General features: G+C 49.7%; 1 protein-coding gene across 13 annotated transcripts in view; it reads right to left on the bottom strand.

The window, feature by feature from the left end:
- Nucleotides 1-2150, bottom strand: part of KMT2A (lysine methyltransferase 2A) — a 90542-nt gene extending 88392 nt beyond the window's left edge. For 4 of the 13 annotated variants that reach the window (XM_063783445.1, XM_063783446.1, XM_054662738.2 and 1 more), the window contains exon 1: nt 1673-2150. In XM_063783445.1, coding sequence (XP_063639515.1) covers nt 1673-2104 — 432 coding nt within the window. In that variant the 5' untranslated portion in view covers nt 2105-2150. The remainder of the gene's footprint in view (nt 1-1672) is intronic. The other 9 variants (XM_063783442.1, XM_054662740.2, XM_054662735.2 and 6 more) reach the window with 5 other exon arrangements.
- Between the last annotated feature and the right edge of the window lie 12277 nt (nt 2151-14427).

The raw sequence follows: 14427 nt of genomic DNA, 5'->3' as shown, positions 1-14427 counted from the left end.
TTGTGTGCACCAACGGCAGAGCACGCAGGAAACGGCTGGTTGTTATCTTTCCCTTTCTGTTTCAATCAAGAGCACTCCAGAGCAGCAACCCCCTACCCCCCTTCGCTTCAGCCCCTAGCAGCTGCTCTTCCTCCTCCTAGCATCCCCCATGCCATCCTCCCCCCTCTACAATTCGAACTCCCCCCTTCTGCATCCAATGGAAAACAAATGCGCAACGCCACTGGCTGAACCTGAACTCAACTTCCCTTCCTTGGGCAACTTTCCTTTTTGCTGAAGGGGGCCGAATAATGTTTATAGAAGCAACTCCGTTCTTGCCCCAGTACTAATGGGGAAGGGGCAACGCTCTGACCCTTCATCCACCTTGGGTCCCCTTACAAGAATCAGAGACAACCCCAAGTCCTTTCTAAGGAATAACTTTGCTTGATAATCCTTTTTCTCCCATCCCAAAGCAACCACCGCCACCACACTAAAGTATAACTGTCCCTTATCTACTCTCCTCACCCCAACCTGGCTTCCCCCACCCCTTCCAAGCCCCAGGATTGGCCTAGGAAAAGGTGGATCAATAATGAAATGACGAGAAGAGAAGGGCGGGAGGGAGCTCGGGTTGGAGATTGCGTGCTCTCAGGCGCAGTGGGTGGGGTAGGAGAGCAGCTGCTTCCCCTGGGAGGATGCTGCCTCAGTCCCCCCACAAACACCTCCCCTCACAGGGGCCCCCTTCCCCAGAGCTGGAGGGAAAGCCTGCCTCCTCTCCAAGGGGAGTGGTGGAAAGCTGCTCTTCTCTAAGCCTAGGGGACAGTGGACTATTTTCCCCTCCAAGATGCCACTAATCCTTCATTCTAAAGGAGGGAAAGGGTGGAGTGAAGGTAGAGTAATTCCCGGCTACCAATAGGCTAGAAACTGTAGCCCTGTAAGACGGGGGGGGGGGGGGGGGGGGGGGGGGGAAGAGACTGCTGTATGAGGAATCACCGTTATCTTCAGAGGGAAAGGAGGTGAGACCAGGCAAGGTGCAGAGGAGAGATTTTCCCCGGTGGGGTAGGGCGGGATGGGGGAGGATCGGTCTGCTTGGGGTGGGGGTAGAGGGTGGAGGTGAAGGAAGGGGGAGTGGCTGGCGGTATAGGGACCTGGCCCGGGGATGGGGTGAGGGTTCATCGGGTTTTCGAAAGCAAGGTGCTGGAAGGGACACGATCCCCAAGGGCTAGGAGAACGTGGCCCTGGATGAGGCCATCACCCGAGAGATGCCCGAGAGGAAAACTGCCCTAGGAGTAACACATCTGCCCAGAGAGGGAGGCGGGGATGTGGCGGGATCAGGTCTCTAGGAGGGAGGGAGGGAGGAATCTTGCTCGGATGAGGTAATCTGTGAAAGGGAGGAGGGGTTCAGTCCCGGGATGGGAAACCCCGGCGAGGGGGTCTGTGCCAAGGGATTTGGGGAAGGGTCAGGGGGAGGAGAGCGGGGGGCAAACGCCCTCAGCCAGATGGGCCCAAACCCCGGGGTGGGGGCGCCTGGGGGTCTGCAGCCCTGCATGGGCGTCCCAAGATGGGAGAGCCATTCGCCCCGGGTCAGGGACCCCGAGATGGTCCCAGAATTGGGATGCTCCTCAATCCCGGATGGGGGAGGGGAGGGGGCTCCGCAGAGGGTCGAGACCCCGGACCTGGGGGTTCCTCGCCCCCTTACCTCTCCGCTGCCGCCTCCCCCGCCGCTCTCCCCAAACACGGCCCGGAACCGGCGCAGGTTGGTGCCGATGGCGGCCGAGACCTGCAGCGCCGCGTCGAAGCCCGGGCCCACCCGGAGCAGGGCCGGCCCTGAAGAGGCTGAGGACGATGACGAAGACGAAGACGAGGCGGACGACGAGGAGGCTGCTGAGGCGGCGGCCGCTCCCCCTGGAACCCCAGCCCCGCTGCTTCCCGCCGCCGCCGCCGCGGCCGCCACAGCCGGGGGGGAGGGGGGCGCCCCGGGGCCGCCACCGCCGACCGGGGGCCCGGGGGGAAGCAGCAGGGCCGGGACGCGTTGCCGCGGGGCGCCCCCTAGGCCCCGGCGCCCCCCGCCGCCGCCGCCCCCGGTGGTCCCGGGTCGGGCGGGGAAGCGCCACCGACAGCTGTGCGCCATGTTCGCCCCGTGAAGTGAAGCAGCGAGAGGGAGAGGCGACAACACAGGGGGGCGGGGAGGCGGAGGGGGGGGCACGGGGCCCCGGAACCTGCCTAACCAGCTCTGCGCCGCCCGGCCGCCTGCACCCTGCCGGCCGCTATGCAGAGCGCCGGGCCGCGCCCGCCAGCCCCGCAATCTGTATAGCGGCCTCGGGCCTCCGCCTCTGACGCCTGGGCGCTGCAACTCCATCCCGAGGCCCGGGCCGCCGCCTCCTGCCCGCCCGCCGGCCCCGCAACCTGGATAACTGCATGCCCCGCCCTCCGGGAGAGGCATTGCTCGGGAAAAGGAGGGGGGAAGGAAGCCCGGGAGCCCGGAGCAGAGCGCGGGTTCCGGAGAGAGGGGGAGGGGGCGAGGACTACGCGGAGGATGGAGGCGGAGGGAGCCGGGCCGCCTGCAGCCTTGAGCGCCGAGAGGCCGATTACACACGTTCCCGGGACGCGCTGGGAATCGAACAGCCCGGGAGAGCAGCTTCCAGTATAACGCGGCGGCTGGGTCGGGAAGCAGTGAGCCTTCTCCTCCGCCCCAGGGCACGGATACAAGATGGGTTAGCCCGAATTGAACGCTTCTAGAATAAAAGAGCCCTTATTGTACTACATGCAAAACAGAAGCGCTGCCCAGTTTACTATATGCAAAACAGAAAGGCCCTCAATGAACGCACTTTAAAAAATAAAAAAGGAGCCCCTCCCATTTTCATGCTGGAGCTCTTTCCAAAATGCACACACCGAGTGGCAGGTCTCCTGCCACCTCTCGCTCTACTGTGCACTCGTCTGGCTTTCGTGCCCTTCTGCAGGGAGTTGGGTTGTGTTTCTCCAGCCCGGGCACTGAGGCCACGGCGTGCTCCGCTAACGACGCGGTGTTACAACGAAGCTGAAGCTGGGTGGCTAACGGGGCCTGGAGGGAAGAGGCGGGCAAAAGCGCCCCCGCCCCTTCTTCCTCCGGTCTCTGCCTGCCGCTGCATGCAAAGCAGACCCTAATGTATGCACGCAGAGGGAGGGGGGCTCGCGAGCACGTTTCTGATTAAGAGAGGGGGAGGAGGAGAGCGTTGGGCATTATGATACACTGGGTGGAAGGGGCCCGCCGGCGGCGAGCTCTGTGCGCGGGGTTAGTAAGCTGAGGGGGGAGGGGGAAAGAAGGAGGCGAGTTAGGGAGAGGAATGAATATCCACCGGGTTTACTTTATTGCGGGAAAGAGGGGAGGGCGCCTCGAGCGTAGCGTTAGAAGCCTGCAAGGCTGGGAAAGCCGAGAGGGTAGGGAGGGGTTTGTGTCGGGAGAACTTGCGTTGGCTGAGGCTGGGGGATCGATACACAGCCTGCAGGCCCCGGGGCAGCCTCCATCCCCCAAGCCGAGGGGGAGTTCGCTGGAAGGTCACGCAGCCTTCCTGGACTCCCGCACCGGTACAGCGCACTGCATGTAATATTACAGCCTGGGGCGGCGAATTTGGGAAGGAGGGAGAGGGTCGTTGTGAGCAGGTTGCACTCAGCTCTGGCCCTCCGGAGGGTGCACTTCACGCCTCCAGAGAAGGTCCACAGCCTCCTGGTGCTGAAAACCTACGTCCCTCCACTGGCGAAACATTTGTGCAGAGCGGACGATGGGATGGGGGCTGGAGAGGAGCAATGAAAGGGAGGAGACACAGGCAAGCCTCAACTCCCCCAACTCGTCCCGAATCGATCTTCGTTCCAACCGCGCAGGATGGGGCCCAGATGGTTTGCAAAGCGCACACTCGCACAACGCATACACAGAACAAGATTCCGTTGTTACAGCGCGTGGTTTACTAGATGCTAAAAGGGTGGGAGTAGCAGGAGGGTCTTAAACGGCAGCCCCAAGGCTCTGCTAAGGACAGAGACACCCCATTGTGGACGGTTTCTCCATTGCAATATATTTAGCGTTGGGCGCTGGGGTTTTTGCTTCAGTGTAGCTGCTCTGATCAGTTACAGATTGGCGACCACGTGGATTCCCTCAAGCATCCTGATTTGTTCTCTCTCTCTCTCTCTCTCTTTCTCTCTCTCTCTCTCGTCTCTCTTATTTTTCTTTTGTATTTGCCGCCCCCCCTTCTTTAATATGCATAACGGTCTGCAGAGGTAATAGGCAGGGGACTGAATGACAGGCTTTATATAACTGTGTCAACAGATTTCTTCCCGCCTTCTACCCTTGAGAAAACATGAACCGGGTGGGTTCTGAGTAACCTCACTTCAAGCATTCTTCATTTAACACAGGTGGGAGGTCTGCAGGTTGCAAGGCAGCAGAAAGAAGGAAGAATGTCTTCGAATATTGTGTGGAGTCCCCAGACTCAAGCCTCTGAGCAGAAAAACTCCTTGAGAAATCATATAGTTTGTCTCTTTGCCTCTAGACTAGTCCAAAAGGAGCCAGAGCAAGTCAGAATTTGGTTTATTGTTGGAGATTTTAGGGCGAAAATATTAATAATAACATTTTTCAGTGCTTTCTGTGAGCCTAAGTGCTTTATGTGCATTCAATTCTCTCCAATTCTATAAGTTTGATTTTACATATGGGGAAACTGAGGCTTAGAATAATGTCTAAAGTCACACAGCTAGTAAGTAGAAGTGCTAAAACTCACTGGGGTCTGACACCAAATATCCGTTAACCATCCTGCTGATCATAAAAAGACATTACGACTCCTGTAATCCCAGCACTTTGGGAGGCCGAGGCAGGCGGATCATGAGGTCAGGAGATCGAGACCATTCTGGCTAACACTGAAACCCCGTCTCTACTAAAAATACAAAAAATTAGCTGGGCGAGGTGGCGGGCGCCTGTAGTCCCAGCTTCTCGGGAGGCTGAGGCAGGAGAATGGCGTGAACCCCGGGGGGCGGAGCCTGCAGTGAGCCGAGATCGCGCCACTGCACTCCAGCCTGGGCGACAGCAAGACTCCGTCTCAAAAAAAAAAAAAAAAAAAAAGACATTCTGTGCCTTACACATTAGGTACCTTAAATTCGATGTGCTTTACTTATTTTTTATTTTAAATTTTCATTCAACATATTTTTCTTGAATACCTAATACATTCATATGGTTAAAAATTTAAGGCTGGGCACGGTGGCTCACGCCTGTAATCCCAGTACTTTGGGAAGCTGAGCTGGGCAGATCACCTGAGGTCAGGAGTTCAAGAACAGCCTAGCCAACATGGTGAAACCCCCGTCTCGACTAAAAATACAAAAATTAGCGGGTGTGGTGGCGGGTGCCTGTAATCAGCTACTCGGGAGGCTGAGGCAGGGGAATCACTTGAACCCGGGGGGCGGAGGTTGCAGTGAGCCGACATCGCACCACTGCACTCCAGCCTGGGCGACAGAGTGAGACTCCATCTCTAAAAAAAAAAAATTTAAAAAAAAAATTTAAAAGGAGGCCGGGCGTGGTGGCTCACTCCGTACTTTGGGAGGCCAAAGCGGGCGAATCATGAGGTCAGGAGTTTGAAACCAGCCTGGCTAACATGGTGAAACCCCATCTCTATGAAAAATACAAAAATTAGCCGGGTGTGGTGGCAAGTGCCTGTAATCCCAGCTACTTGGGAGGTTGAAGCAGGAGAATCGCTTGAACCTGGGAGGCAGAGGTTGCAGGGAGCTTAGATCCCACCATTGCACTCCAGCCTGGGCGACAGAGCAAGACTCCATCTCAAAAAAAAAAAAAAAAAATTAAAGGAATTAAAGTCCTTAAAGTCCTCACTTTATTTTTGCTCTGAATCATCCTCTCCCCAACCTCAGTAATATTACTTAGCCTTTAGTAGGAGTAACTGTTATCAGTCTATTGTATATTCTTACATACATAGTCTATGCCTACAAAAGCATACACATATAGAAGTTTTTGCATAAATAAAAGCATATCAAACCAATTTCCTGAATCTTGCTTATTTCACTTATATCTTGGAAATATTACTATAAGTAGACAGTTTCCTCATTATTGGGGCTGTATGGAATAGAGATAGAGCTTACTTTAATCAGTTCTCTATCGGTGGGCACTTGAGTTGTTTCCAATCTGTTGCATGTATTTCACACAATGCTGCAGTGCATAACCTTTAATATACGTCATTTTGCAAATGTTCAAATGTATCTGTAGTATAGATTTCTAGAAGAGCAGTTGCTGAGTCAAAAGGTATGTACATTTGTAGTTTTAATAGACAGTGCCAAGTTGTCCCCGGTAAAGGTTATGCTAATTCATACTCCCACCAGCAATGTTCTAGAGTGCCTTTTGGCCGGGTGCAGTGGCTCATGACTGTAATTCCAACACTTTTGGGAGGCAGAGGTGGGCAAATCACCTGAGGTCAGGGGTTCGAGATCAACCTGGCCAACATGGCAAAACTCCGTCTCTACTAAAAATAGAAAAATTAGCCTGGTGTGGTGGCACACACCTGTAGTCCTAGCTACTCGGGAGGCTGAGGCACCAGAATCACTTGAACCGGGGAGGTGGAGGTTGCAATGAGCCAAAATCACCCCACTGCACTCTAACCTGGAAGACGGAGAAGAGTGTCTCAAAAAAAAAAAAAAAAGAAGAAGAAGAAGAAAAAAAGAGTGCCTCTTTCATAATTCCAGGACTTCGGGAGGCTGAGATGGGAGGATCTTGAGCTCAGGAGTTTGAGACCAGCCTGGAAAACTTGGCATGTGCCTGTAGTCCCAGCTACTAGTGGAGCTGAGGTGGCTGAGGCTGCAGTGAGCCGAGATCAGGCCACTGCACTCTAGCCTGGGCAAGAGAGTGAGATGAGACCTTGTCTCAGAAAAAGAAAAAAAATAATTAATAAAATAAAATAAAATAAATAATAAATAAATAAAAGTGCCCCTTTCTCCACAGCATTCCAAAAAGGGTTTTTTTTTTTTTTTAACTTTTTTGATCTTTGTCAACCTAATGCACATATTTTAAATTTTTTCCAAGTGACAGAAGGAAACTTTTAAGAAGGGAACCCCAAATTTTGCCAATTTCTGCAAACGAATTAATTACTTCTGTTTAAGGGGACTTCTAGATATTTATTCCCTTTCCCCCTCACCTGGAAAGATTTGTCTTGAGAACCAATATTGTGACAGAATTAACATCAGCTCAGAGTCACAAATCTGGGCTTGATTTGCATGTCCAATAATGTTAGCTATATGATCTTGAACCAGGCACCCAGCCTCAGTACGTCTTAGTTTCCTAATCTGCAAAAATAAGGATATTAATTACAGCTTCACAAGATTATCATGAAGATTGAATGAGTAAATAAAATGTCTCCTCTCTAATCCAGACAGAAGCATTTTCTCCCCAGGGATTTCCTTAACCATTGGTGCGGCTGCCCCTCTGAAATTAGCAATTTTTTCTCCAAAGGGCCCCCAAGTGGACACATTGCATCAGTAGTCCCAAAGTCCTGCAACAAAGAACAGTGGCTGAGTTATTTAAGCTTGTCCAAAGGAAGGCTTGATCATCACTGAGCAGAGAACTGTTCAGAATCCTCAGGTGCTGCTTTTTTTCTGGGGAAAGAAGGGTACAGTCCATTACTCTTCCACAAAAACACTCTTCTAATTAAGGAAGCAATGGCTGCATTTTACCCTGAATCCGTGAATTTCCATTTCTGAGCTTTAAAAAAAAAATTATATATATTGGCCGGGCGTGGTGGCTCATGCCTGTAATCCCAGCACTTTGGGAGGCCGAGGTGGGCGGGTGACCTGAGGTTGGGAATTCGAAACCAGCCCGGCCAACATGGAGAAAACTCTGTCTCTACTGAAAATACAAAATTAGCTGGGCGTGGTGGCGCATGCCTGTAATCCCAGCTACTTGGGAGGCTGAGGCAGGAGAATCGCTTGAACCCGGGAGGCAGAGGTTGCGGTGAGTCAAGACTGCGTCATTGCACTCCAGCCTGGGCAACAAGAGCAAAACTTCATCTCAAAAAAATAAATTATATATAGCTATTCCTATGACTAAAAGGACTTTTTTGTTTGTTTGAGACAGAGTCTCACTCTCGTCCAGGCTGGGGTGCAGTGGTGCAAACTCGGCTCACTGCAACCTCCGCCCCAGAGTTCAAGCGATTCTCCAGCCTCAGCCTCCTGAGTAGCTGGGATTACAGGCACCCACCACGACACCTGGCTAATTTTTGTACTTTTTTTTTTTTTTGAGACAGAGTCTCGCTCTGTCATCCAGGCTGGAGTGCAGTGGCGTGATCTCAGTTCACTGCAACCTCCACCTTCCGGGCTCAAGGAATTCTCCCACCTCAGCCTCCCTAGTAGCTGGGATTACAGGTGTGTGTCACCAAGCCCAGCTAATTTTTGTATTTTTAGTAGAGACAGGGTTTCACCATGTTGGCCAGGCTGGTCTTGAACTCCTGACCTCAAGTGATCCATCCATCCCAGCCTCCCAAAATGCTGGGATTACAGGCGTGAGCCACTGCACCCAGCCTTAATTTTTGTACTTTTAGTAGAGATAAGGTTTCGCCACCTTGACCAGGCTGGTCTCGAACTCCCGACCTTAAGTGCGGGTCAGGAGTTCGGCTTCGGCTTCCAAAGTGCTGGGATTATAAGCATAAGCCACCATGCCCAGCCTAAAAAGACTTTAAATACAACCCTAGCATAGGCATCTGGCTTTCTGTAAAGAGGTCAGGAGTTCGAGACCAGCCTGGCCAACATGACAAAACCCCGTCTCTACTAAAAATACAAAAATTAGCCAGGCATGGTGGCGAATGCCTGTAGTCCCAGCTACTCGGGAGGCCCAGGCAGGAGAATCGCTTGAACCTGGGAGGCGGAGGTTGCAGTGAGCTGCGATCACACCACTGCACTCTAGACTTGGCGACAGAGTGAGACTCCATTTCGAAAAAAAAGAAAAGAATTCAGTAGAGTTCTGCGCAAAGGCAAGGGCTAGATGCTTCTTGGACCATGAGCTCTTTGAGGACAGGAAACCGTGTATTACTTATCATTTTATCCCCTGTGCTGAACAGTGTCTATACCACCCAATTAATGTTTGCAAAATAAATGACTCTTCCCAGATGCACTCTTGGACCTTGGGATTTATACCCAAAGGGTCATGTTTTGTCAGGATTTTGGCAGTTACATGTCATGTCCTGGGCTGTTTGGGTTTGTGTGTGTGTGTGTGTGTGTGTGCGTGTGTGTGTGTGTGTTTTTAAGAAACATTTTATTTAAAATCACTTAAGCAGTCCCCATTTGAAATTGTACCAATGACAAAAGTTCATATTTTTCAAAGAGACTAATTACAGGAGTAATTATTATTTGATTATGATTGTTTCACCTTGTAGAAGCTTGAAGGAAATGTTACACTAAAGCATTTTCTTTCCTTCTCTTCCTGATTACTCCAAATTGTACTCTCATAGTAGTCTTCTGGTCAGTGTCCTTACTTTCAACCTTTGTGCTTTCTGATTTTCTTTTGTCCTTTTATTTATTCAACAAGCATTTGTTGAGCACCTACTTTGTACCAGGTACTACGTTAGAGCTGGAGATACAAAGGTGCTACGTCATAAAACTTTCACAGAAGCAGGAAAAGGCATGGGGTTTTTGAGAAACAAAGAGTACTTCGGTATTATTTAAACATAAGATATGTGGCGGGGCGCAGTGGCTCACGACGGTAATCCCAGCACTTTAGGAGGCCGAGGCGGGCAGATCACCTGAGGCTAGAGTTCGAGACCAGCCTGGCCAAAATGGCGAAACCACGTCTCTACTAAAAATAAAAAAATTAGCTGAGTGTGGTGGTGCACGCCTGTAATTCCAGCTCCACGACAATTGCTTGAACCTAGGAGGCGGAGGTTGCAGTTAGCTGAGATTGAGATTCTGCCTCAACAACAACAAAAAAGATATATGTGGGTGGCTGGGCAGGTGGCTCATGCCTGTAATCCCAGCACTTTGGGAGGCTGAGTCAGGCGGATCACTTGAGCCTAGGAGTTCAAAAGCAGCCTGGGAAACACAGCGAGACCTCGTTTCTACAAAAAATAAATGAAAAAATTAGCCGGATGTGATGTTATGTGCCTCTAGTCCTAGCTACTTGGGAGGCTGAGGTGGGAAGATCCCTTGAGCCTGGAAAGTTGAGGCTGCAGTGAGCCGTGACCACACCATTGCACTCCAGCCTGGGAGACTGAGTGAGACTTTGTCTGGAAAAAAAAAAAAAAAAAAAAAAAGATACATGTGAGAAAGTGTCAGAAGATGACTGGCCAGAGCATATTAAGGAGTTTGAATTTTATTCTATAAAGGTTAGGAAACATTTGAAAAATTTTGAGCAGGAACCGACATGATAGAATTTGTACCACATCCCTCGGCAGCTGAGTATAAGGCTGGTAGTGATAATAGAGGCAGAAAATGTAGTTAGGATATTTCTGGTCTCTTCCTAGGGGTTCAGACTCATATATCCATATGCAGTAGTCCAGATCATTGGTAATGAATGCAGTGACAGTGAAGATGTAGGAATGAAGACAGATTGCTGAGATATTTAGCAAATAGAATCACTTTTGTTGTCCATTTAGATACAGGAAATAAAGAAAAAGGGCTTTTCTCAGGTTGCTAGATGGGGTCAATAGGGCAGATGGTGGTACCACCAAGTAAGTTAAAGAGAACAAGAGGAAGCAGATGTTTTTAATTAGAGATGATGACTTTGGTTTTGGAACAGTTGAGTTGAGATGTCTGTGAGATCTGCAGGTGGAGCTGTCTAACAAGCAGGTTGGTACACTGGACAGGGGCTCAGGAAAAAAGGCTAAAAATACAGATCTGGGACTTGGAAGCATGGAGATGGTAGTTGAAACTATGGGCATGGACCACACAAAAGAGTATGTGTAGCACACAGAGGCAAAGGCATTAAGACTGGAACCAGAAGAAACCCAGGTCTGTGGGATGGGCTATAAAAAGCAGCCAATGAAAGGAGACTGAGAAAGCAGCTCAGGAAGGTAAAAGGGGGCAAGAAGGAAAGCAAAGGAGAACGTTTCAGAGGAGCTGTAAACAATGTCAAATGTGGCAGAGAGGTCAAGAAGCAAGAGGACTGCGAGTGTTCGTTATAGTCAGAGGGAAGTCACAGGTGTTCCCAGGAAGAGTAGGCGTAGGGGAAAGGTGAAGTCTAAATCAGATGGCATTTGGTTAAGAAGAAAATGGGGAAGGCAAGGAGGAACATGTGTAGGAAACTGTTTCAGGAAGCTCAGCTGCAAAAAGAAGGAGAAGGGGCTTTAGCTGGAGTCCCTTAACACATGGTTAAGAGTTGATTTTGGGCCAAGGTGGGTGGATCACCTGAGTTCAGGAGTTTGAGACCAGCCTGGCCAACATGGTGAAACCCCATCTCCACTAAAAAGACAAAAAATAGCCGGGTGTGGTGGCGGGCACCTGTAATCCCAGCTACTTGGGAGGCTGAGGCAGGAGAATCGTTTGAACCTGGGAGGCAGAGGTTGCAGTGAGCTGAGATCACACCACTGCACTCCAGCCTAGGTGACAAAAGTGGGACTCCATCTCAAAAAAAAAAATGTTGATTTTTGTAAGCTAATTTTTGGTTACTATAAAGGTAGGATATGCAAGAAGTTACAAATACTATGGAAAAATACAAGACAGAAAATCTAGGCTGGGTGCAGTGGCTCATACCTATAATCCCAGCCGAGGAAGCCGAGGCGGGCGGATCTCTTGGGCTCAGGAGTTCGAGACCAGCCTGAGCAACATGGTGAAAACCCGTCTCTACTAAAAATACAAAAACTAGCCAGGCATGGTGGTGGGCGCTTGTAGTCCCAGTTACTTGAGAGGCTGAGGCAGGAGAATCGCTTGAACCTGGGAGGCGGAGGTTGCAGTGAGCTGAGATCGCATCACTGCACTCCAGCCTGGGTGACAGAGGGAGACTCCTTCTCAAAACTAAATAAAATGAAATAAAAAGTCTAAATATCCCTTCCTTCTCTTCAACTGTAGTCTAACTCCTACAAGGTAATCACTGTTAACTTTGTTGTCTGATATTTCAGACTATAAATAAGCATGTATGTATACCTATCTATATATGTGTATGTATGCATATACACATAAGCACACACACATATATATCTTTTTAATCAATGTGATTATACCACACAAGCTACTATGCTGAGTAATTTAATCTTTTCATTTAGCAGCATGTCCTGGAAACCTTTCATAGCTTTCTGAGTGCTTACCTCCTGCCTCTCTCCCCCTAGTTCGTCGTATCCCTTTTTGCTTTGACCTCCTTGGAGTTCCTGGAACACGTCAGGCACACTTATACCTTAAGGCCTTTGCACTTACTGTTCCTTCTGCCTGGAATGTTCTTCCTCCAGATAACCTCTTGGCTCACTCTCTCTTTTCCTTCAGATCTCTGTTTAAATGTCACTTCCTCAGAGGTCACCACTTATCATTCATGATACCTTATACTACTTCATTTTTCTTCACAGCACTTATTACCGTAGATTTGTTTACTTGTTTAATGTCGGTCTCCCCTACAAGGATATAAGCTCCATGAAGGGAGGGGGCTTTGCTTCACTGCTGTATACCCATAGCCCAGAACAGCACATGACCCTTAATAGGGTCAAGAAAATATGAAGAAGCATGGAGAGTGGGCAGAGTGTGGTCTTATGGATAACAATGTAATGATTAAGAGCAAGCTCAAATTGCTTGCGTTCAAAGCTTTCTTTTGTTTTTTTTTTGAGATGAAGTATCGCTCCGTCACCCAGGCTGGAGTGCAGTGGTGCGATCTCAGCTCACTGCAACCTCTGCCTTCCAGGTTCAAGTGATTCTCCTGCCTCAGACTCCGGAGTAGCTGGGATTACAGGCACCTGCCAACATGCCCAGGTAATTTTTGTATTTTTATTTGTTTGTTTGTTTATTTATCTTTTGAGACAGAGTCTTGCTCTGTCACCCAGGCTGGAGGGCAGGGGCGTGATCTTGGCTCACTGCAACCTCTACCTACTGGGTTCAAGTGATTCTCTTGCCTCAGCCTCCTGAGTAGCTGGGATTATTGGCAAGCACCACCATGCCTGGCTAATTTTTTTTTTTTTTTTGTATTTTTAGTAGAGATGGGGTTTCACCATGTTGGCCAGGCTGGTCTCCAACTCCTGACCTCAAGTGATCCACCCGCCGTGGACTCCCAAAGTGCTGGGATTACAGGCATGAGACACCCTGCCTGGCCCAAATCTTTATTTCTTATTAGGTGTGTGCACTTGGGTGAGTGAATCAGTTTCCTCATCTGTATAATGAGGTTATACTAGTGCCTAACTCCTGGGGTTGTTGTGAGGCTTTATGTGTGAAAATATGGAACGTGCTTACAACAGTAACTGACGGGTAGAGAATTGTTAGTAAATGTCCACTGCCATGATTATTGGTAGTATTCGATAAAGGCAATCTAGGAGCTCCGCCATCTGGGGACCTACTGGTCCAGCTCTTCTTCCCCTCTTTGATTATTCTGTCTCAGCCTCCTTTCTTTGTCCTTCGCCTCTTAAACACTGGTGTCTCCTGAGTGTTTCTCATTTCTCACATTCTCTTAGAGTGAACTCATAGTTTTAACTATCACCCAGGCTGAAAAGTGCCATAACTGCCACCCAAACCACATGGTTCCCCAGGGCCTCAGCCTGTGGCATCCAACTGCTTTGAGTATTTCCATTCTAATTACTTGTTAGGTTATATGACTCACTGAGGTGTGGGTTCCTCAAGGGCAGGAATAGTTTCCTGGCTATCTTTTTTTTTTTTTTTAACGGAGTCTCGCTCTGTCACCAGGCTGGAGTGCAGTGGCGCGATCTCGGCTCACTGCAACCTCCACCTCCCGGGTTCAAGTGATTCTCCTGCCTCAGCCTCCCAAGTAGCTGGGACTACAGGTACGTGCCACCACACCTGGCTAATTTTTGTCTTTCTAGTAGAGATGGGGTTTCACCATGTTGGCCAGTATGGGCTCAATCTCTTGACCTCGTGATCCGCCTGCCTCAGCCTCACAAAGTGCTGGGATTACAGGCGTGAGCCACCGCGCCTGGCCTCTGGCTATCTTTATCTCTGCTCCTTTAGGCGAGGTGCTCTTGGTAGGTATGCTTTGTGGGTGCTCACAGTATAGTGAAGGGAACCAGACAATAAATAAATAACTAGGACAAGCCAGGTGGTGAGTAGTGCAATGCAAGCAGGATAGAAAGTAGAGACTTGGGAGCGGCTGAGGTACAATAGTTTATAAAATGTGGCCAGACTTTGGGTTAAGGGGCTATTTGAACAGAGCATTGAAGGAAATGAGAATAAACCAAATGATGTCTGAGGGAAAAGCATTCCAAGCATAAAACAGCAAATGCAGAAGCCCCGAGGTGAAGTGTGTTTGGAGGTGACGAGGCCAGTGTGGCTGGAGGAAGAGTGGTAGGAAACTAGATGAGGGACGTCTGT

This window comes from Pan troglodytes, chromosome 9 (genome assembly GCF_028858775.2).
Source record: "Pan troglodytes isolate AG18354 chromosome 9, NHGRI_mPanTro3-v2.0_pri, whole genome shotgun sequence".
NCBI classification, from domain to species: Eukaryota; Metazoa; Chordata; class Mammalia; order Primates; family Hominidae; genus Pan; species Pan troglodytes.
The sequence above is the reverse complement of the archived record's forward strand: the minus strand, read 5'-3'. Positions and strand labels throughout refer to the sequence as shown.